This window comes from Eumetopias jubatus, unplaced genomic scaffold (genome assembly GCF_037043125.1).
Source record: "Eumetopias jubatus isolate StellerSeaLion01/CBP00866 unplaced genomic scaffold, mEumJub1_p1.0 scaffold_16, whole genome shotgun sequence".
NCBI classification, from domain to species: Eukaryota; Metazoa; Chordata; class Mammalia; order Carnivora; family Otariidae; genus Eumetopias; species Eumetopias jubatus.
This window is the reverse complement of record NW_028274822.1, coordinates 47,522,596-47,546,603: the sequence shown is the minus strand read 5'-3', so window position 1 is coordinate 47,546,603 and position 24,008 is coordinate 47,522,596. Positions and strand designations below refer to the sequence as shown.

The 24,008-nt window shown below is 40.5% G+C and overlaps 1 protein-coding gene across 4 annotated transcripts in view; it reads left to right on the top strand.

Annotated features, from left to right (window-relative positions):
- Positions 1-24,008, top strand: part of TTC39C (tetratricopeptide repeat domain 39C) — a 110,175-nt gene that overhangs the window by 29,124 nt on the left and 57,043 nt on the right. For all 4 annotated transcript variants that reach the window (XR_003608302.2, XR_003608303.2, XM_028098325.2 and 1 more), the window contains exons 2-4: positions 14,362-14,410; positions 16,409-16,537; positions 18,991-19,105. Coding sequence is in view for 2 of the 4 variants with exons in the window: in XM_028098325.2 (XP_027954126.1) it covers positions 14,362-14,410; positions 16,409-16,537; positions 18,991-19,105 (293 nt within the window). In the remaining 2 variants the exon portion in view is untranslated. The remainder of the gene's footprint in view (positions 1-14,361; positions 14,411-16,408; positions 16,538-18,990; positions 19,106-24,008) is intronic.

Below are 24,008 nucleotides of genomic sequence, written 5' to 3'. Positions count from 1 at the left end.
GACTTGGAAATTTTACAGGATAAAGTAATAATGAAAAAGGAAATAAAATGGAAACCTTTTATATTTTCCCTGTCTTGTCTCAAGACAAAATACTTTTGTTGAAGTGTATTTGATGTACAATATTATATTTCAGGTGTAGAATGTAGTGATTCGACAATTATATACATTATGAAATGCTCACCATGATAAATGCAGGTGTCACCTGTCACCATATAATATTATTGGCTATATTTCCTATGCTGTACTTTTGATTCCTGTGGCTTACTTTATATCTGTTAGTTTTTTCCTCTTAATTTCCTTCACTTATGCCTCCACTCCTGTCCCCTCTGGCAACCGCCAGTTTGTTCTCTGTATTTGAGTATTTGTTTTGTTTTTTGGATTCCACATATAAGTGAAATCATATGGTATTTTTTTCTGATTTATCTCAGTGCAGTGCTCTCTGGGTTCATCTTGCACATGGCAAGTTCTCATTCTTTTTTATGGCTGAGTAATTGTGTACGTGCGTGCGTGTGTGCGTGTGTGTGTGTACGCCACATCTTCTTTATTCACTCACCTATCAATGGACACAGGTTGGTTGCTTCCCTATCTGGGCTATTGTAAATAATGCTGCAGTAAACATAGGGGAGCATATAACTCTTTTGAATTGGTGTTTTGTTTTATTTGGGTAAATACCAAGAAGTGAAATTACTGGGTTGTATGGTATTTCTCTTTTTAAGTTTTTTTTTTTTTTTTTTTAAGATTTTATTTGACAGAGAGACAGTGAGAGAGGGAACACAAGCAGGGGGAGTGGGAGAGGGAGAAGCAGGCTTCCCGTGGAGCAGGGAGCCCAATGCGGGGCTCTATCCCAGGACCCTGGGATCATGACCTGAGCCGAAGGCAGATGCTCAATGACTGAGCCACCCAGGCGCCCCTCTCTTTTTAATATTTGGAGGAACTGCCATACTCTTTTCCACAGTGGCTGCACCAATTTATATTCCCACCAACAGTGCATGAGAGTTCCTATTTCTCCACATGGTGTGCGATGAGATCTCATTATGGTTTTGATTTGCATTTCCCTGATGATTAGTGATGTTGAACATCTGTTGGTCATTTGTGTTCTTTGAAAAATATCCAAGGGCTCTACCCATTTTTTATTTGGATTATTTATTTATATATTTATTTTGGTGTTGAGTTGTAGGAGTTCTTTATTTTTGCTATTAACCCCTTATTGGATATAGCCTTTGCAAGTATCTTCTCCCATTCAGTAGGTTGCCTTTTTGTTTGTTGGTTTTCTACTCTTTGTTGTAGTCCTAGTTGTTTATTTTTGCTTTTGTTTTCTTTGCCTGAGAAGACCGAGCCAGAAAAATATTGCTAAGGCCAAGAGATTACTGCCTATATTTTCTTCTAGGAGTTTTATGGTTTCAGGTCTTACATTTAGGTCTTTGGTCCATTTTGAGTTTATTTTGTGTACGGTATAAGAAAGTGGCCCAGTTCCATTGTTTTGCAGGTAGCAAGACAGACTTTATTTTTATTTTCTAAATATCAACTTACTAAATAGTCTGTCATATTAATTCTAACTCAGGAAGGCATTTGGAAGTTAAAAGATGGGGACTCGGGGCCAAAGTGGTTTCTCTGGCTTTTATTTGGCTTTTGCAGGCTTCCCTCCTCTCTGTCCTCACAGGCCTTGCTGGCTGGGGGCCGGACCACCATTTGGGGCTCTGTAGGTGGCACTCGGCAGTGTGGGCTTGGGCTCCTCAGCCTCCGATCCAGCCAAACCCTCTGTGTCCTCTGCCCTTCTTGCCATTTCTCTTTTGTAGTCATTCCCCAAATCTTCACCCCAAGTTCAGAGGCATACCCCTGAATCTGCTAGCTTTTCCTTTGCAGGATACCAGAGACAAGCCTAAAAAATGAAACTCTGGTTTTGCTGTGCACTTAAAGAAGCTGTTTATATTTTAATTTACCACAGTGGAGGGCACCTGGGTGGCTCAGTTGTTAAGCATCAGCCTTCGGCTCAGGTCATGATCCCAGGGTTCTGAGATAGAGCCCCATATTGGGCTCCTCGCTCAGCGGGAAGCCTGCTTCTCCCTCTGCCTGCCACTCCCCCTGCTTATGTGCTCTCGCTTTCTCTCTCTCTCTCTCTCTGACAGATAAATAAATACAATCTTGAAAAAATTTTTTAAAAAAACTACCACAGTGGCTTTGAGGGCCATCTTGACAAATGCAGGCGATGCATCTTAATATACGTATGTGTAGAAATGAATCCATCAGAATAGTTGTCTGTAGGACGTAAGGTTTTAGGGCCTAGTTACTCTTTTCAGACATGGGGTAGAGTGGCTTATTAATTACATGCTCGTAGATAATTACTACACCAAGGGATGTAGGGGATGCCCAAGACCCCTGCTTAATTTGTCCCTATGTGGGGTGGAGACTGAGTCTCACCCTGCCCCCCCCCCCCCGAGTGCTCCCATGCTTGCCACAGCTGATGGTTTCTCTGCTTACAGTAGAGTCTTTCATGGCTCCCTGGCACTGGCTAGTGAATTACAAAGTCTTTTTCTGATAAGAGGCAAGGCTGCATCCAGTAACAAAAGTAAACGGTAAGACACTCCAGTGGCTGTGAGTGCAGACATGGCTGCACACACAGGAGCGGCCGCTCCCTGGGGACTGACATCCCCGTGGCCTGGAGGTGTCCCTGGCCAGAAGTGGAGTGTCCAGTGGCCAGCTGATGGTGCACTTCAGGCTCCCATAGCCCCAAGAAGAGTGGGCCCCCCATAACACAAGTCTGAACGGGAGACTGGACCTATTCCAAACACTCTCTGTCATAAACAAAGTGACTGTGATGATCGGGGTTTCCAGACACATGCTGTCCTTTAGATGGAAAGTTTCCCAAGGATCATGCTTTGAACTGTGTCTGAAAAGTAAGAGGAGAGACTTTCCATGAAATTCCCCCACTGCTCCTTTCTGATAAAGGAAGCAAGCACCTTTATTTTTTGTTAGTGAAAGTAGGTTTTATGGGCTTGGGTTGAGGACAGCCTTATATCTGGTAATTTTTTGGAACCTGTGGAGGTAGGTCCATTAGATGAAATGTCGTGAAGCATGGATTCTGCAGGAGATGGTTGGTTGGTTAACAGATCTATATCGGGGGCCTCTTTATATGCCAGGTTCTGTCCTGCGTGGTTGGGACAGGTGCACATGGCAGAGATGGTATTCCCACTTTCGGGACTTACATTTATGAAAACAAGTAACAGGGCAAGTAGCAAATATTTCTCTGCAGAGATTTAAAATAGATGCAGAAGAGAGTGATTGGAGGTTTCTTAATATGTCCTTTTTAAAAACACTAGAAAAGAGGAAATCAAAGATGGCAAGTAGCTTCTTATAGATTTCATCAGATACGGTGTTAGAGGGAGCCTCGTTCATCCATGAAAAATGGGTTGACACAGGATGACTTTGTAAAAGTAGCAACCATCTGCCCACTTTCCATTTATTATTACTGGAATGTTTCCAGCAGCCAAACTGGACTTTTTAGTTTCCTTAAAGAGCTTGCATGTTCTTACTCATCTTTGTTTCTTCACTGCATAGCACAGTGCCTACTGTATACTTGGTGTACAGTGAGTATATTTTGAGTGGATGAATGAAACAAAAGTAGATTTGTTAGCATTTTTCTTTCTGCCTAATGTATAGAAGACATCAGTTTTCATTTACTTTCCTTTAAACTGCAGAACATTATCTGGTTAAGACTTGGGTGTGTGATTTTAAAATTAAATATCCTGCTTTTTAAAAAAAGATTTTATTTATTTGTGAGAGAGAGACAGCGTGAGTGCCCAAGCAGAGAGAGTGGCAGGCAGAGGGAGAAGCAGGCTCCCCTCTGAGCAAGGAGCCCAATGTGAGACTCTATCCCAGGACCCTGGGATCATAACCTGAGCCGAAGGCAGATGCTTAACTGCCTGAGCCACCCAGGTGTCCCCAAATATCCTGCTTTTTAAAAACATATATTTGCTTTTTAAAAAATAAAATTTATGGTTCTCAAATAATCTAAATTTGTTGAAGAATGGAAGGAGTGATGTGGAAAGCCATCTATTATTTGACTTTGATAGTAAATTGTATAGTTTGTGGTTGGGCCTGATTTCTTAATCACTCATAATTGTTTGACTTGGATAGGATTGACAATTTAACCCCTCACTGAACAGGCTCAGAATTGGCTATACACTCCAGGAAGCTGCTTTAAATAGGAAATTTATCCTGGAGACTTAGGAGATGTGGAGCAGTGGGGTGCATGGACTTGGGGAATGAAACAGTGAATGGGATAGATCCACTGCTTTTCCTTTTTTTTTTTTTTTTTTTTTTTTAAAGAGAGCAAGCATGAGCCTGGGGGGCGGGGGTGGGGGAGAAGGGGCAGAGGGAGAGGGAGAGACAGAATCCCAAGCAGGCTCCACGCCCAGCATGGAGCCCGACACGGGGCTTGATCTCACAACCCTGAGATCATGACCTGAGCCAAAATCCAGAGTCGGACCCTTAACCGACTGAGCCACCCAGGCGCCCTGACAGATAATTATTTTATAATCTGATTTGTAACAAGCTTCAAAAGGGAACTTTGTACCAACACTCTCCACTCATACAGGAGACCTCTAGGGGCTATGTGTCGTACATGAAGGAAGCCTTGGTAGGACTTTTTAACTAAGATACTTTCAGAATCAATTAGGTTTTTCCGTTTTGAAAAATATTCTTAATAACTATAATAAATCATGTCAAGAAAAACCTTTCAAATGAACTTTTTAACCTTTATTTTCCTTGGCCACTATCTGAGGGAAAAGCCACTTTTCTTCCTAGATCCATGGGCTAGAGCCTTTCCCTCATCACTATAGAGACATCTTTCCCGTTCCTGCACAGAGGGAGGCGTGCGCACACATGTTTGTTGAACAAATTCTACAAGAACAAGGGACTGGAAACCTTGCTGTTCTTAGTCACTGTCATAGTAGAAGCCGAGATAAATCTTGCAGTCTCTTTAGCTGGTGAGTGGTAAAAACTGTTCTGCTCTTTGGCCCCGGCAGGCCAGGCATTCCTTTCCGTCATTGCTGCAGCGTCTTCAGATCAAGATCGAGCCCTTCAACTAGCTCACCATAATGGTTTCCCTGGCTGAGTGGTGTCGAAAAGTAAGTACAGTCTTTCGGGAAAACAGTTCATCGCAGAAGAGTCCATTAATCTTCTCTATTGATTGCTAACACGGTGTACTCAGAAGAGGACTTGAAATACAGGACAGTGAAATTGAGGGAATAGCCCAGGAGCCAGAAGGACAAGTTATGAGGTCTACATTCAGGTGGCCAGTATCCTGTGAAGTGTAGACAGTTTCCAAGCTTTATCTGTTTTGTACTGACTTCGGCATATTTTAGTTTTTAACTCTGCTTTTGTTAGAAGGCTTTGTAGTGAGGAGTTAATTTTTTCTTGGCAGGGTGGGAGAAGTCAGCATGGTAGAGGGAAGATTTCACTGTTAAAATGGAAAAAAGTTTTCAGTAAAATAATTCAAAAAGCAAGAAACTCTGTGATTCTATTTGGCCTATTGGCTTCCTTCCTTTTTTTTTTTTCTAATATTTTGAAGAGGATGCATTTAAAAATCTTATTTGCATTACTTACATAGATCCTATGAAAAGCAGTCTCCCAGTCATTTGCGTTCGTTTTTGGAAAACAATCAGAGACTGTTTTGGGGGCGTCACCCCCTGTAAGTATCTCTCTCTCCATTTGCGACCGTTTGTCTCCTAGCTCACAGTACCCTGCACCACAGCTGGGCACAGGCAGACCTCAGCTTGCCGCTGAGTGAATAACTCACTCCCACGCAAGCAAGCTTTGTCTGTTTTGCTCTTGAATCGCCCCATTATTCTGTTTGGTTGGCTGGATGATCTGTTCTGTTGAGGAATTTTATCAAAGCAATAACTAAATCACGGAGTATTTAGAACAAGTAAATTAAATGATGCATTTTTTTCTCTCTAAAAGTTGTCTAAATGTAGGGAGTGTGTCTATGATGACATTATTGAAACATGATTAGTGACTGTTTATCATCCCACATACATACACTTAACACTGAATAAAATCACCATTAATTTTATTGCCCTCCCCCACGAGAATTTTCATTTTTTTATTGTCTATATGTATTGGAACATAGTGTACACGGAACTTTTGTTTTTACATTACATTCTGTCACAGGCATTTTTCTAGGTTATTCTAGGTTATTCTCTTGCAGGCTTTCTGTCCATTTTCGGAAATTTTTTGATTGTGATAAAATATACATAACATGATATTTTCCATTTGAACCACTTTTAAGGGTGCCTTTTAGTTAAATACATTGACGTTGTGGTTCACTCCATCTCCAGAACTCTTCATCTTGCAAAACTAAAACTCTGTACCCATTAAACAGCTCCTCATTCCTCCCTGCCCCTAGCCCCTGGCAACCACCATTATACTTCCTGTCTCTCTGAATTGAACGACTGAGGGTACCTCATGTAAGTGGAATCATACAGTACTTTTTTGTGACTGCCCTCTTTCATGTAGCATAACATCCTCATAACTCATCTATGTTGCAGCATGAGTCAGAGTTTCCTTTTTTAAGACTGAATAATATTCCATTGTATGTGTATGCCTCATTTTGTGTACATTTTGTTTATCCATTCATGTGCTTTAGCGGTTATTGTGAATAACGGTGCTAGAACATGGGCGTACAAACATCTGTTTGCGTTCCTGATTTCAGTGCTTTGGGACATACACCCAGAGGCAGAATTGCTGGGCCACAGGATAATTTCATGTCTGATGTTTTAAGGAACTGCCATTCTGTGTTCCACAGTGCCTGCACAATTTTACACCCCACCCCCAGTGCCCAAGGGTTCCTATTTGTCCACATCCTCATTAACACTTCATTTTCTTTCTTTCATCATAGCCATCCTAATGGATGTAAGGTGGCATTATGGTTCTGATTTGTATTTCTCCAATGATCAGTGATACTGAGCATCTTTTCATGTACTTATTGGCTGTTTGTATATCTTCTTTGGAGAAATGTCTTTTAATTAGGTTGTCTTTTGTTGTTGTTGACTCATAGGAATTACTTTTATAGTCTGGATATTAACCCCTTACCAGATAGATAATTTGCAAGTATTTTCTCCCATTCTGTGGGTTGCAGTTGACTTTTCACTGTTGATCACGTCCTTTGATGTGCAGTTTTTATTTTGATACGGTCCAGTTTATTTTTTTACTTTTGTTGCCTGTGCCTTTGGTGTCCTATCCAAGAAATCATTTCCAGATCCAATGTCATGAAGCTTTCCCCCATGTAGACAGTTTTTTAATAAGGTTTTTTTCCTGTCCTGGATAATGCTGCAGTGAATGGCTTTATGCACTTAGCTTTTTTTCTTCTGTTGGCACTGTTTACTTTCAGAGAGAAAAATGAAGTACTGAACCAGTGTTGTCCCATTAGAGCCCATGGAGACACCAGATATCACTTGTCTTGTTAGCAAAATTTTGTTTCTGAAGGCAAGGAGAGCAGCATCTACAGAAGCATTCAATACCTTCATTGCTCGTATCGTTCTTTGGAACTGTGATTTTTTTTTTTTTTTTTTTTTAAGAGAAGGGGAAAGAAGAGGGAGAAAGAGCAGAGAGGCAGAGGGAGAGAGAATCTTAAGCAGGCTCCACGCAGGGCTTGATCTCATGACCTGAGCCGAAATCAACAGTCAGACGCTTAACCACCTGAGCCAGCCAGGTGCCCCAAGGAACTGTGATTTTTTTAAAACAGCATGGGTCACATGAGCAACCTGGATCACAGAAAAGCCACAGGCCCCTTAAAGAGCAACAGGGAGTGAATTTATGTGATTATTTCTTTGACCCTCAACCTGGGATCTCGGGGCTGCAATGAAAGGTGAGGTTGATGGCCATGGCTGATTAGCTTCAGGTGGTCCTGGATCACCTTTTTAACGCACAGTCTAATCTCCCTGCACATTTGAAGGGGAGAAAAGTCCTTTTGGGGAATTCTTCTAAGAACTCAATGTTACATAAATAGAGAACATTTTCACAAAAATCAAAAGTTTAAAAAATTGCAGCCATTTTGCCTTTGTGTTAGGAGGTTAAAATCCTGTTTGAAAAAGCATTTTCTGTTAGGGACTGACTTATAGTAATTATGCCCAAATGGAAAAAATACTCCTTTGAAAATCAGATGCATACATTCTTTTCTGCTATATTTCAGGGAACAAAATTTTCATTATCCCATGTTTTAATATCCTAGAGAAATGTGTTTTAAACTTTGGCAGTGTTGATGAATTGAAGAAAAGATGATCAGTTGCTCCTTGGTATTTGCAACAGGTTTTCTGCCTTTGGGAGTCTCCATATACAGAGAGAAAAATCTAGAGCCATTTTATTTCTACTGGTGGTTCATTTTCAAAAACCAAACAGTGGCAATGACTGTAATAAGACTTCTCATCAAAAAGGATTCCAGGGGCGCCTGGGTGGCTCAGTAGGTTAAGCGTCTGCCTTCGGCTCAGGTCATGATCCCAGAGTCCTGGGATCGAGCCCCACATAGGGGCTCCCTGCTCAGCGGGGAGCCTGCTTCTCTCTCTCTATTCCCCGTCCATCCCTCCAGCTCATTGTCTCTCTTTCTCTCTCTCAAGTACATAAAATCTCAAAAAAAAAAAATTCCAAAAGACCTCTTTTGCAGAGGATTTTGATTTGTTTACTTTTTAACTTTTTATTTTGAAAATACCCTACATTTTCTTAAGTACATAAAATAGTATAATCAATTCCCATTTTTTGGTCAGCCAGCCTTAGGAATTAAGACATGGCCAATCATGTTTTATCTATACTTCTCACTTTTAATACTCTTACCTCAGTTTGTATATGAGGCAAGTCCCAGTCATCATTTCATCTGTAAATACTTTCATAAACATCTCTAAAAATTAGTTTTTTAAAATGTAGCCATACCTAATAAATTAATAATTCATCGATCTAATCAAATGCCTTCAATGATCGTTTATCTGATTTTTTTCTCTTTAATTTTTTCTTTTTCATGAGGAAAAGCTTACATACAGTGAAGAATGTATACATGTGTAAACACCACAGTGTAACTACTTAAGCCCAAAGTTATAGGATGTTTCCAGCATTCCAGCATCTTCCCTTGAGCTCCTCCTAAGTCAGTAATTATGCCCTCTGAAGACAGAGGTCAGAACAGTAGTTTTGAACTTCATATCAACTGAATCATAGAATCTTGTGTCTGGCTTTTTTCACTCAACATGGTCTATGAAATTGATTCATGTTATACTTAGCAGGAGCTTGTTCTTTCTTGTAGCTGTGGACTGTTCTGTTTCATTGAATGAATATACTGCAATTATTTGATCATTCTACTGGTTCCAGTTTGAGGTTACTGTGAATAGTACTATTAACATGCCATACATATCTTTTGTGGGCATAATAATAATTCAGTTCTGGTGTGTGTGTGTACGATATATATATATATATTTATCAAACAGTGAAGTTACTGGATCACAGGGTAGGCCTGTGTTTAGCTTTAGTAGATACTGCTAAGCAGTGTGTGAGAGTACCAGGTGCTCCACATTCTCATTAACACTTGGTAGTGTTAGTCCTTGCAAGTATGGCCAATCTGATAAGAGTATAGTGGCATCTCATTGTGGTTTTAATTTGTATTTCTCTGATAACCAGTGCTTTTCAACACTTTTTAATATGCTTATTGACTTTTAAGATACCCTCTTTTGTTAAGTGCCTGTTAAAGACTTTTGCCCGTTTTCACTGGGTTGACGTTTTTTATTCGTGGGAATTCTTTACATATTCTGAGGATGAGCTTTTTGTTGGATAAATATATTTAACTATCTTCTCCTAGTCTGTGATTTGTCTTTTGTAATCTCTAATGAGTGAACAGGAATTCTTAGTTTTAATTAAGTTTTCATATCAGGTCTCCAGCTTTATCGTTCTTCAAATTTGATTTGGCCATTATAGTATTTTTCTTTTCAGTGTAGATTTTAGAATCAACTTTTCAGTACACACACACCCCCCACCCCCCCGGGATTTTGCTTTGGATTGCATTTAAGTTATAGTTCAGTTTAAGAGAAATTAACATTGTAGCAATATTGAATTCCAACCCACAAGAATTGTATATCTCTGTATTGAGATTAGTGATCCTCAGGCAGGGTCAGTTTGCTCCCAGAGGACATTTGGCAATGTCTGGAGACATTTTTGTTGTCACATCTGTGGTGGGAGAGTAGCTGTGTGCTACTGGCAACTTGTAGATACAGGATAGGGATGCTGCCCAACATCCTACAAATCCTAGGACAGCCTCCACAAGAAAAAATTATCTGACCCAAAATGTTAAGAAACCCTGAGTTAGGTCTTTATTTATTTATTTTTTTTGGTAATGTTTTGAGTTTTCAGTGTGACAATATTGCACATCTTTGTTAGATTTATCCTTAGATACTTAGTGATTTGGTGCTATTGTGATTTTTCGTTTCATATTCTAATTGTTACTAGTTTGCATATATGTGTTTGTGTGTGTGTGTGTGTGTATTGTTTGATGTGTCTGTGTCTTTAAGTGTCTGTTGTATTTTGTACCTTTTATTTTGGAGATTCCCTTTCAGTCCCCCCCCATACACTTTTTTATTGTCATTGAAGAAACTAGGGTTTTTGTCCTGTAGAGTTTTCCACAGCTTGGATATTGTTGATCATATCAGTGTGGGGGTGGTTAATATGTTCCCTTGTCTCTGTGGTCATTGCCCATATCCATTACTTGATTAGGAGCTGCAAAATGAAACACTGATTCTATCTTCTGCTTTTCATTTATTATCCCAGGATATTTTTGTAAAAAGACTGCCCTCCCACCCAGCTAATTCATTACTGAGTCCCTAGAGAAAGGGTAAATGCTTATTCCTTCTCTTTTTTTTAAATCCTTTTCCAAAATAATGAATTCGTTCCTTAGGATCTTCCATAGGCAACCAGAGAGGGTTTGTTTTGTTTTTAAATTAAAAGTACCATTATGAACTTACAGTTTAACCATATTTGATGTTTCAATCTATTGCTTCATCAGGGATTAAATTGTTCCATACTTGCATAGTGGGAACCTCTTCAAGACACTAATATAACTTTTAAGTTTCCTTGCTTTCTACTATAACGAGATATTCCAGGCTCTTCTCGAACATTTCTTATCCCTGACCTGGAATCAGTCATTTTTTCAAGGAGCCACGGTCCCTTTTACCTAATGTATTTAGAGAAGGTGTTAGGCATTCTCAGGGCTACTGGCGGTGTTATTTCTAGGCTTTTTCAGTAGACAGAAAATATGTATTTTTTAAAGATAAGTTCCTATTCTAGGCTGTAAGATTTTTAATAAGCTTCATTCTTTTTCCTATTCACACAGTCCTGAGTCCCAACAGACACCATCATACGTACATGTTGCTTTATCACAAATTACATCCCCAGCAGCCTTAGAATGACAATACCAAGTTGACTGGTGAGAATATGATTATGGAAAACAAATTCTTTTTGCCATCTTCTGGGATCTGTTTTTAAGGGTATTTCATAATAATGTACTGTTAGATTATTGTGTTCTAACATCACTTGGAATAATTCTGTGTGGTTATTTTACCAACTGGATTTGCATTAATTTTACTTTTTAGGGGTTGCATTATTAAAATTTGGTATTATGTGCAATATTTACATGGTTCCAATGTCTAATCCACAGAGAAGCTTTGTTTCTACCCTTGTTTCTTCTTCCCTATTCCTTCTCTTGCCTTGTAGGTATCCATTTTTTTTAATTACAGGTTATTCCACCATTTTTTTCAATATTAGCAAATATGTATATATTTTTATACTTATATCCTCTCTTCTTTTAAATAAGGGAGGTTTTTGCCAGATGGTCTATTTCACTTGTCCTCACCTCTGTTCTTATAGATCTTCTGGTATTGTGTGTTTTGGTTCTAATGCTTACTTTTATACTCAGTCTTTATATAATACCTTCAACTCCCCTCCAGTTTGGGTCATTGTTTATTGGTTCCCAATATGAGCATATTGAGGTGAGCTAGGAGCCTCTTCCTTTGCTTCAGTTTTAAAGTAATGAGACTTGTACTCTTTGGGAACATTTCCAAATCCCCTGAATGAGTAAGTTTTGTGTAGAAACACATCTATGGGCCAAAATGATCAAGGTAAGGTAAGTTAACGTAGGCTTAAAAAGTCAAGTGAGCCTTGTTCTTAAAACAACAGGTCTTGTCCAGGATATGAGAGGGTGCATATTTATTGATCAGTTTATTGTGTTGGGTACACTGTCAAATGTACCAGATGCTGTGGGGTTTGCGGAGACAGTACCTCAGGGAGGTAGGAGTGTTCCCACTGGGCTGGTTTTTCGCCCACGATGGTATGTGAAGTACTGAGGGCCAGGCTAGGATACCATGAATAATTAATAGTTGGCTCCCAGACACCCAATTTTAGTCCAAAACAAGAAGCACATGTAGCAACACCAGGCCCTAGTTTCAACTCCTTTCATTTTTCAGACGGCAAAGTGGCTAACATGTAAGCAAGGAAAGGGGAAGGCCATACTCATCAGCACTTGATTGAAATGTGTTTGTTCCTAAAAGGCAGGGCTCTGTCTTTCATTCCTTCACTGATGCATATTTGTTGAAAGCCTGTTGTATGTAAGACATGATAAGGGATAAGAAGCAGAAAATAACATTCTAGAAGGGACACTGATAGGCAAACCAAATTAGGTTGGGAGCCTGTAATGGTATGTCCATGCAGAGCCGTGGGCTGGGACAATTGCCATCTTGCTCTGCTGCATTGTAGGGGGAAAGCTTACTTGGCAGTGGGCTCGAGATATGCTGCTTGAGCTTGGTTTATGGATGTGAATGCTAGTAGGGGATACGTCACTAATGAGTTGACCTTCCTACAGTTTTTCTTGTTGGTTTAGTATCCTATTAGGTGGGGGTAAACAAATTATTATTCATTGTAGAATTTAAGTACTAAATAGATGGGGAAAAATGTAGCAGAAAGTTAATATTCCAACTAAATCAGTTTCCTTACTGCCCCTCCGCTTCCCCCCACCTTCCGCTCCCTCCACTCACTCCCTTGCCCAACCCCCTGCCTCCAAGAGGAAAATGGATGTACATACTGTTTGACTCAGTAACGCAATCTCTAGCAATTTATCCCAAGAATATATTTGGACAGCCTGAGAAAATATATGTACAAAGATATTCATCTGATATATGCATTGGATATATGCATGTATGTACATAAATACATACAAATGTGCATGTTCCTTGCCCCTCCCACCCCCAAACACACATTCACTTTGGACACAAACTAAATTTCCTATAGGGGATTGACTAAATGCATTGTTCTGTCCTTTTTTAGAAGGACCATATGTTATCTTACATAATTAAAAAATCAGTAAAGTTATTTTTCTTTAAGAAGGCATTTACCACTTGTTTTCTCTTTTAGTGAAATTTACAGAAATTTAGAATTTGTGCTGGTTGTGAATTTGAAGTAGAAAGTTTATATTCCTGTATTCCTTGAATTGGTATTAGTTTGATTTGGTTTCTGTTTGGCTTACATATGTAATTTCACAATGACTGTATTACAGTGGTGGAGTGTCTGACACTAAGGAGGTTTTTGGGGGGGAGGTGGGCAGCAAAGCAGAGTTTATTGAGCAATAGCAAAGTGATAGTACAAAGCTCCTGAGGAGGGAGGGGACCCAAGAGTGTTGCCGTAGGGAGGCATTCTTAAAGTTCTTTAGATGGAATTAGTGAACTTTCAAGGTTGGCTCCATGGTAAAACCCTTTGATCTATATTAAAAATGATATTTTATGTGTGCAAAGTTTTGAACATGTTTTGCATTTTTAAGATGAATATTAATCATCTTCCTTTGGCCACATGTGTGCAGATGTCAGGTTGGTTTACTAAAGCAGTCTCTGTTATCATTTGATTTTCTTGTGTGCCTTGCTTTGAAGAATCAGCCAGGTTCTATTTTGGCAGACAGACCTGTGAACCTCCTTGCCTCCAACATTTTTCTTAGGATAATTTCTTTTTTCTTTCTCTTTCTCTCTCTCTTTTTTTTTTTTTTTGAGAGAAGCCAAGAGAGAGGAGGGAAGGGGCAGAGAGAGAGGGAGAGAGAATCTCAAGCAGGCTCCACTCCCAGCATGGAGCCTGATACGGAGGTCAGTCTCACAACCCTGAGTTCGTGACCTGAGCTGAAATCAAGAGTCGGACACTTAACCGTCTAAGCCACCCAGATGCCCCTTTCTTAGGGTAATTTAATCAGCTTTAAGACTTTATTGTCTGTCCAATTGTTAGAAATATATAGTGATCCTGATATATCAAATGTTTATAAAAGTATACATTAAAAATAATTTTATTTTGTTTCCTTAACAGAAATCATAGCCCATTAATGAGTTTTGGAGCCAGCTTCGTCAGTTTTTTGGTAAGTTAGTATGGGGAGAGGTATTGGTGTGAAGGAAACAAGTATATAAAGTATGTCTTAGAGTTACTAGCTGTATAGATACAGATCTTTTTTTTTTAAGATTTATTTATTTTAGAGAGAGGGTGCACAGGGTGGGGGGTGTGGGGCAGAGGGAGAAGGAGAGAGAGAATCTCAAGTAGACTACCCGCTGAACACAGAGCCCGATGTGGGGCTCGATCTCATGACCCTGAGATCATGACCTGAGCCTAAATCAAGAGTCGGATACTTAACCAACTGAGCCACCCAGGTGCCCCTATAGATATAGATCTTTTAGCATTTAAAAGTGTAATACAGTTTTGCCTATTAGCCAACACCTATGAGATATCCTCTTTCCCTTAATTTAAAAAATAAAATGCTAATACCTTCCAGAGAATTCTGTTTTTCCCAATCAAAAAAATATTTTAAATAAAAATAAAATTGCAAAGGCCTTTCCAAAAAAACTGAGATAAGGCCAGACTTTGGATACTAAAGGTTTTGCTCTAAAATTATTGAATAAATGTGGACTGGGAATAAAGTTTAAATTAGCAGAGTTAAAATTTATTAGTTACTATTACATTTTTAAATATTAGTATTTAGGAATTGAAGGAATAGGTTGCAATTACGTGTTTAAAGAAAATTTGGCAATGTAAAAAATCGGATGCTTTTTTTCTAGAAATATTTATAACATCACACAAACCACTTTAAAACACATAATTAAAAAAAACTATCATAGAATGGTATAATAGCAAATTGTGTGTGTGTGTGTGTGTGTGTGTGTGTACATATTTATAATCAGTATGTGTAGAGACCGAGTGAAATAAAATAGAGAAAGCATTTAAATGATTTCAGATCTAGGAAGATCTCTGCAAACTGGCGTATCCTGTGCCGGCCAGCTATCCGTGCCCAACCTCAGTACCCGGCCAGCTTCCGGTGGCATGGATTTTCATTCAGGCTACTTATTTCCTCCTCTCGCCGGGGAATACAACACAAATTTTTAGCCTTGCCATTTACAAGAAAACACAGCATCCGACTTTAAGGAAAACGGTACTCTGTGGGAATCACAACATGAGTACCTGCTTCACTACAAAGGCAGGGAGGGAGACCCAGCCAAAGCTTAGCTGGTGGAGGAGGAAGGTGGGGAGGGAGGCTGTGGCAGGTCTGGGGTCTGCTTGGAAAGCAAGTGTGGCGGGGGGCTTGGGCAAAGGTGGCAGTGGTCTGGCTTGGCTACAAGGGGAGAGTATGTTGGAGTCCTACCAAGGAGGCCTAGAATGCCAAGGGGAGGGCCTGCTGAATGGATAGGGCATGGTAGAGAGCTCCCTACGAAGAGCTCATTAGGGCCTTCCAAGAACCAGGTGTCCTGTCTCTGCCCTGACAGCCCATTCATAACCTCAGAAACTCCATGCCACTGGTCACAGTAGCAGGTTTTCAGCAGAGAAGGATTGCCCCTACCCAGTCAGATGTGGCCTGGAAAACTCCACCAGGCTGCCAGTGGAATTTTTCACTGTGAACAGTGTAATATGAGTTCCAAATAAGGGAACCCCTTGGAATTGCTGTCCCTGAAAAGACTGATGCTTTTCAAGGTGAACCTACTAGCGATTCTGTGCAGTACTTGACGGGGCCAGGGAGAAGGAACTTTTCAGTGCGACACTGCTATAAAAACCGAATGAAGTGGACCAACCAGAAATTATACAGGGCTTTGGCTACTGTGTTCCATAACAACTAAAAAGGTCCTAGAACAGTAACTGTGAGAACGTTCACTACCCTGTATTTTTTCACGGAGGTGTGATAGAGGTATATTCTTATTTCATATTGAGATTGTAGTTCTTGGAAATGATTAGGGTATGCTGTAACATTCTTGTACTTGCAACAAATAAAATTTGAATGTTTTTTTTTTTTTCCTAGTTGGGGTTTTGTTGTATTAAATCACCTAAATTTTCAGGCACGGATTCATTCCTTCTTTCCTTATTTCTTTCTTGGAAGAACGCCATGATGACATTTGAGGAAGAAAAAATGCAGTTGGCGTGTGATGACTTAAAGACGACAGAGAAACTGTGTGAAAGTGAAGAGGCTGGAGTAATTGAAACCATCAAGAATAAAATTAAGAAAAATGTAAGCACTATGTCTTTAGGTTGTGAACGGAGTGCCACTGACGTAGGGCATTGCTCCTTTACTTGGTTTTCAATATTTCAGATATGACTGAAAGCACTACATGTTTCTTAACGGCTTTTGATTAAGTAAAATGTATTTTTTTAAAAACAGTGGCACCCCACCCCCACCTGCTTGTCTGTCATTAAAACCATTCAGTGCATTTATTCTTTTGCTGTCTTAAGATTATCTTCTTCCATAATGGGCCACGTGCTAAGAGCTTTTGTAATGAGGCTTTCATGTATCTGTAATTCAGATATGTTGCATTTTGGCATTATTGAGGAATTCAGCTGTTTACCTAATTTTTCCTTACCAGCCTTTGGTTACGCATAAAGTCGCAATAACATTGTAATTCACTTTTCCTGATTTTGCTTTCATCTTCCAGTGCGAAAGTCTAGTCTTTGGGGAGGCCTCCTCCTACCCCTGATGTTTCTGGAGTGCCCAGAGGTCTCCCTTGTTACCTGTCGAGCTGACAAACCCATCTTTGGGTTGTAGTCCTCAAAAGCTGCCCATCTTTTCTTCAGCTTGTTCATGTCCAGGTTCCTGCACCTCTGCTCTCGCTGATGGTGTCCACCGTGAGGAAGTCACTGATGGGCCAAAAGTACAGTCTCCTGATGCTCCAGAAGGGCCAGAGCTTTCCTTGCTGGCTCCTTCTGCAAACCCTCCATCTGATCAGTGACTAAGTCCTGTTGCCTCTCTTTCTAAAGTACCTCCTGAACTCATCCACTTCTCTCCCCACTCCTGCCATGTCCTTAGGTCAGCCACCATCCCCATTTGCCTGCAACAACTCTCACTGTTCTTGAATTCATTCTCCATAATACAGTCTCTAAAATGCAAATAATAGGTTGCTGGCTTCATTTTCAGTGTCCCTACCCCCACCCTTGCCATTACATTACACCTTGCCAAACTCCTTACTGTGGCTGACATGGCACTTCCTTTTCCTCTGCCTAGAACATTCTCTTCCCTCTGGACCTGGTTCCTACACTTTCTTGAGTTCTTCCTAGATCATTTACTCCAAGGACTCTTGCCTGAGCCCCAAAGCTGTGTTGAGTAGGTTTCCTCCTTGTCCCCATAGTACCCTGTACACTCGACCCTTCAGAGCACTTACTACATTACATGGTAATGAAGTCAGTGTTCCCTCATTAGACTATCAGTTATTTATTTGTTTGTCTTCTGTATCTAATTCCATGCCTAACCACCTATTTAGGAATTAACACTGGTAATGGGTCTTTGCAATTTAAAAAGCATTTTCACATACAGTACCTCATTAGCCCTTCCAACAACCCGACACAGTAGATGTTATTACAAAGAAACCAGGAGCATCAATAGACTGACATTTGCCTAAGCAAAGTAATGAGTTCTGGGACTACATTTGCAACAGTAGTGACCATAATAGATTATGCTAATGTAAAAAAAAAAGGCAAACAGTTCATTCTTTTGTGTCTACTATATATGCTGTTGTCATATTTGCAAAGATCCTTTTTTTTTTTTTAAAGATTTTATTTATTTATTTGACAGAGAGAGACACAGCAAGAGAGGGAACACAAGCAGGGGAAGTGGGAGAGGGAGAAGCAGGCTTCCCGCCGAGCAGGGAGCCTGATGCGGAGCTTGATCCCAGGATCTGGGATCATGACCTGAGCCCAAGGCAGACGCTTAATGACTGAGCCACCCAGGCGCCCCATAGATCCTATCATTTCTTACATCACTGTGAAAGCCTATGAAAACTATTTAGCTTATCTTGTTCAAGTTCACTTTGTATTAAGAATGCAGTATTCTATTTTGGGATAAATTTTTTTCACTTACAAACATTCTTTACAATAAGGACCAACATTTTATAAAAAGTGGGTTTTTTAATTTTATGTTTTGCTTCTTTTATAGAGGTAGTCACTTTAGAGGTATAGCTTAAATTGAGTTCAGTTTGTGGTTCATTCAAACCTATTTTATCCTTAAGTAAAATGTAATCAGTTTTCGACCCTCACATCTCTGTTGTGGGCACAGAAGTTATGAACCCCAGTGTTCATCCTGTATGAATGAAGGTAGATGGCTGCAAAGTGGCTTTTTGGTTTATCTATTTTGGGCAGTGTTTTCTACCATTAGTGGTTTTTATTTTGGATAAGTAACAAACTGTTTCAAAAAAGGTAAACCTCTAAATTTTTCTGTTGACTTTCATGGTTTCCCATGAGCTTCATTGTTCTCGCTTAGGATATTTGTCTTTGAATTACAATGTTCTTCATCGTATGGTTAACAAAACAGAGCCAGATCTCATGGGAATATGGTATAAATTTGGTCTTGGCTTTCAGTGCCCTGTTTCACAGTTCCTATGTGAAATTATTTTGCACAATAAAGTAATGGTGGTTTGGACGGAGTCTTGTTCTTGTGTGTGATTGATCAGTGTGTACTTTCCTTCCACCAAACAGGTTGATGTCCGAAAATCTGCCCCCTCTATGGTTGATCGGCTTCAGAGGCAGATAATCATAGCTGACTGTCAAGTTTATCTGGCTGTGCTCTCGTTTGTGAAACAAGAATTGTCAGGTATGCCAAAGCATTACTTTTAATGGCTTTCAAAATTCAGTGGGCACAATAAGTAATGCCCCCCCTTTTTTTTACAGTGCCTTGTATTTCAGTTTTTGAAAATATGTGGTACCTCTTTGGGGCATGATACTGAGTTTTACTTAGGAAATTGGAACCACAAGTGCCTAATGTGTGTTTAGGAGAGTAGTTTTAGACTTGAAGTCAGTGTTTCACAGATAATTCTTTCATAGTTAGAGAAATTACCAGTGCCAGATAGATAGATCATACTTTTCCTTTGTGAGAATCAAGTTGTGAATAACCTTTAAAGTGAAATATAACTGGTTTAAGTTAATTTTTTCAGGAAATTGTTATTGAGGGCCTGAATGGGTACCAAATATTTCCTAAAATACTTGAATGACCTACATTTGAACAACCTTGAGTAAGGGCTATAAACTAATTTCTTAGTTTGCCCAAGACTGTTGTTTTCCAGGATTCTGCAACTTTGATACCTTGCGAGCTATAGACTCAAATCGAGTCTTTAACAGCTTCTGGAAGACTGTGTCTAACACAGACACCAGTTCTTTAGCTTATGTGGGTATCGGTCTGATACTGCCAGGAGAAATTTGCTGCTTTGGCAGATAGGATTTACTTGGAAAAAATGAAAATTCCGAAAGAAAATCAACTAAAACTCACAACCACAAAAGCATTTCCTTCCAAACCTTAAATGAAGCAGGGTCTGTTGCTGCTGAGTTGTAATGTACACTACGCCTTCTAGCCTGCCAGTCACTGGTTTTTCTCTCCCTTCTCTTTCTACTGTCTCTTCCTCCCTCCAGCTCATCCTTGAGGATGCTTTGTTTCTATTTGGCTCAAGTCAGACATGCAACTTAACTTTTATTTTGACCTCCAAGATTTGGTCTTACTAGAATTTATCCTTCTTTTAAAATATGTTGACCTTTTGCTTTGGGTCCACTGTTCTATGTTTTTCTCTCTAATCCTCCTCTTGGGACTTGCCTAATACTTACATGGTTGAGGGCTTATAGCTGGTGTGAAATATCTGTGAAATTTCCCACTTGAAGCTCTCCATTCATGTATATATTAAAAGCAGCAGAGCTGTCAGACTTCTTGGGTCAAGATAGGAGCTCTGGCATTTTCTGTGTTTCTTGTATTCCTTTTTTTCTGACACTCAAGAAGGACTTTAGAGGAGCTAATTTAGCTATTAGGAGAAAATCTCTTGTCTAGAGAGGATAAGTCCAATGTAGTTTAAAGTTTGGGGAATCAGGTAAAGGGCATCTGGGAATTCTTTGTGTTAATCTTACAACTCTTCTGTAAGTCAAAGTATATAAAAATTGTAAAAGTTAGTATATCCTTCATTTGCTCCTTCATGGGTCTATTTGACAAATAATTACTGAGCATGTATGATGTGCTAAGCACTGGGTTACATGAGCAACACAGGCTATGCTCCCTGCCCTCCTGAAACTTAGAGTCATCAATTCGTGCTGTTTATTTCTAAAATTATTATTCTGGTTAAGAATTACTGAACATTGTTATAGAAAACTTGGAAAATAGAGAAGGGTAAAAAAGAAAGCAAGTCATGTCTTATCTTACCACTTGGAGAAACTACTCTTTAATGCTAATGTCTAATGTTCTATGTTTCTCCATATCTCTTTTATAAAATGGAATCTATAGTGCTTTGTATCCAACTTTGCCCTCTTAGATTGTATTTTACATATTTTCTCTGTTATTCAATTTCAAAATACTAAATAGTAACAGTAGTTTTTCATATGAATGGGCCATGATTTATTTAACCAATTCCTTTGGTTAAAGAACCAATTTCTTTGCTTTGCCTTTTTTGTTGTTGTTGTTGTTAGGTCAACCTATTTTTATATTTTGTTAATAAACTGTATTTCTTTCATAAATTGCTGCCTTAGCTTTTTCCCATTCTCCTAATAGGTTGATATTAATCATTTACTTAATCCTATTTATCATGGATTTTGAACAGAGCTCTTGGTTTTTCCTGAAGCCATATAATTTACTGAACAGATATTGATATTGAAATGAAATTCTGACAGACATAAATGTACACAGTGGTCATTTGCTTTATGAATATCTCCTTATTTGTTTCAAACAAACATAACCAAAAATGCTCTTCATTAGCCTTTTAGAAGTTATTAAACTCTAAAAAACTTACTTTGTGGGAATCCATTTCTTTTTTTTTTTTTAAGATTTTATTTATTCATTTGAGAGAGCATGAGCTGAGGGGCAGAGGGAGAGGGAGAAGCAGGCTCAATCCCAGAACCCTGAGACCATGACCTGAGCCAAAGGGCCCTTAAATGACTGAGCCACCCAGGCGCCCTCAGAATACATTTCTTAGAAAATGACTTTTTTTTTTTTAAGATTTTATGTATTTATTTGACAGAGAGAGCCAGAGAACACAAGCAGGGGGAGGGGGAGAGGGAGAAGCAGGGTCCCCACTGAGCAAGGAGCTCAATGGGGGGTGGGGTGGGGGATCGCTCCCAGGACCCCTGGATCATGACCACCAACTGAGCCACCCAGGCGTCCCCCCTTAGAAAACTTTCTTGATGGATAATTTTCTTGGGGAAAAGCTGCCTTCTTGGAGATGTTTGTTATAGGTGCCCTTCCCCCACCCCGAGTGGATGGTGCCGAAGTGGGTGGGGGTGCACACACTCACCTGAGCTCCAGGTAGGAAGGGGTCTGTGAATTTGTAAACGCTTCATACTTGTAAAAGAACTCCTGTGCTCTCATTTGAACTTCTTTGTAATGAATTATCCCATCATCTCTCCTCATTTTATATACTACTTTATAAATATCTTTTTAATTTACTCTGTCCAGGGCTGCTTGTTTGCTTTTTTCCCCAATGAACAGATATTCATTACTTTCATAACAAAAAGCTCTTTTTAAAACCTGTTTTATGGTGCTTGCCCACCTCATTTTGTTTCCTTTCTTTAAGACTTGAGGATAGGCCCTATGTTGTACTTACCTGTGTATTCATGGCATGACATAGGCTCGATACGTGTTCTTCAGATGAGTTTGCTTGCTGGCTTTCACAGGTGAGGCAGCTGAGGCTGCATGTTGGATGAGGTTGGACAGTTGACACAGCTTGTTAGTGACGACAGAACCCAGGCTGGAGCCATGGGTTTCTTGTTTCATACCTGAATTCCCAGTGTTCTCACCGTTTTCCCGTCGCCTCAGCCTGGTTCCGTGTGCCCGCGCCCTCCGAGAGGCTGGGCAACCCTGCATTGCTCACTCGCTCTCCGGCCAACCCAGAGCGCTAGCCCCTGGCATCATTGTGCCACAGCCTGCTGTTGACTCCCCTGCTTCTCCAGGCCGCGTTCTCTGTGGTCCGTTGGAGCCATCTTCCTAAGGCTTGTTAGACCTGTGCTTTAAACACTCAGCTGTTGTACATCTCCTACAAGGGGAAGTTTGAATTCCTTCCTCAGGTGGCCTGTGCGAACCTGCCTGCCTTCCCAGCCCCGCAGCTGGCTAAGCCGAGCTCCTAGCCCTTCCCTGAATGCCCTGAGCTTGCCTCCTGCCGTTGTGTGTGCTACCCTACCATCATCTGCTCTTTGCTGTTCTCCATGTATTCTGTGCCTCGTCAGAGCATTCATCACATAGCAATACAAATGTTTATGCACATGTTTGCCCCCGGTATTTGACTGTAATCTCCTTGAGGGCAGCAACAGTGTCCACCTGCTGTCTTTTTCGCCCACACTTACTGAGCTCCTACTTTGCATCCCTCACTGTGGGGTGATAGGCGCCGGGGCTCTAGAGGTGAGTGGGATGTAGCTCTTGCCCTGAGGGGACTGCAGGTTTAGTAGGGGAGAAACAGGAGTGCATCAGTTCTAATTCAGGGTGATACTTTACTCACTAGACGTGTAAGTTAGTCACAGATTGGGTGCACAGGGAATGAACAGTTGGGAAACTGCCTAAGGGAAGATCAAGGAAGATCCTGAGCAGGGTGATAAAGAACTGGGGGAAGTCCATTTTCCCCTCTATGTCCTTGGCACCTCCTGTGCTGTTCCCTAGCACACGGTGGGTGTATAATATGTGAATTGAAGGGATGAAGGAGGGTGATGCCATTCAGGAAAAAGTGGCTCAACACTGAGCCCCAAGAATAGTTGAGATTGGACAGGTGAGTATTTCAGAAGTCTTTTAGAAGTGAAAAGAAACCCATTTTTCTCCCAAAGTCTTATGTGGGTTTTAAAAAAGTCTCTCATTATAGGGTTAACCAGCCTCATCTAGGACAAGTGAACAGACAGAATGCTATGGTAGAAGATCCCACCAGATACAATCCCCTGCTGAAAAGTCTGTAAGATTTATCGCAACATCAATTAGTATGACTTGGTATTTTCACTTTCTAGACAATTCTTGCCCTTTCCTGGGAAGGACTCCCACTCCCTGCCTCCCCTGACACCGCCCCCCCGCCCCATACCACACTTCCCTTAATGGGGACAAAGTTTCCTCTCTCCCCTACATCTCCCAGCTGACTTAGGTTGGCCCTAGAAAGGGAGGGCAAGTGGTCTGTGGTTTTCTGCTGTCTCCAAAAGCATAGACAGCAGTGGCTGACTGATTTATATTTGACCTTTCAGAGGAGCCATATGGAAGGCTGTGCAGGATGTGAGGCTCTTGAATAGTTTCTCTGCCCTTTGGGAAAATGTGTGCTCATTAGCTGCATTGCTGTAGCTTCAAGGCGGCGGAGGGTCCCCCCTGCAGGAACTGCGGCGCTGTCTGCCGTGGGGCACGCGTCCAGCTCTGCCGGCTCCTCACTCAGCCTTCGCTCCATACGCAGGGTCCGGCTGTGCTCAGATGTTTTGGTCACAGCATTTGGGACAGGGAAGTAGGGTGAGAGTCCTGGGGAAGCTGTTTCTCTAAGCTTAGAAAGTAGCAAAAAAAAAAAAAAAAAAAA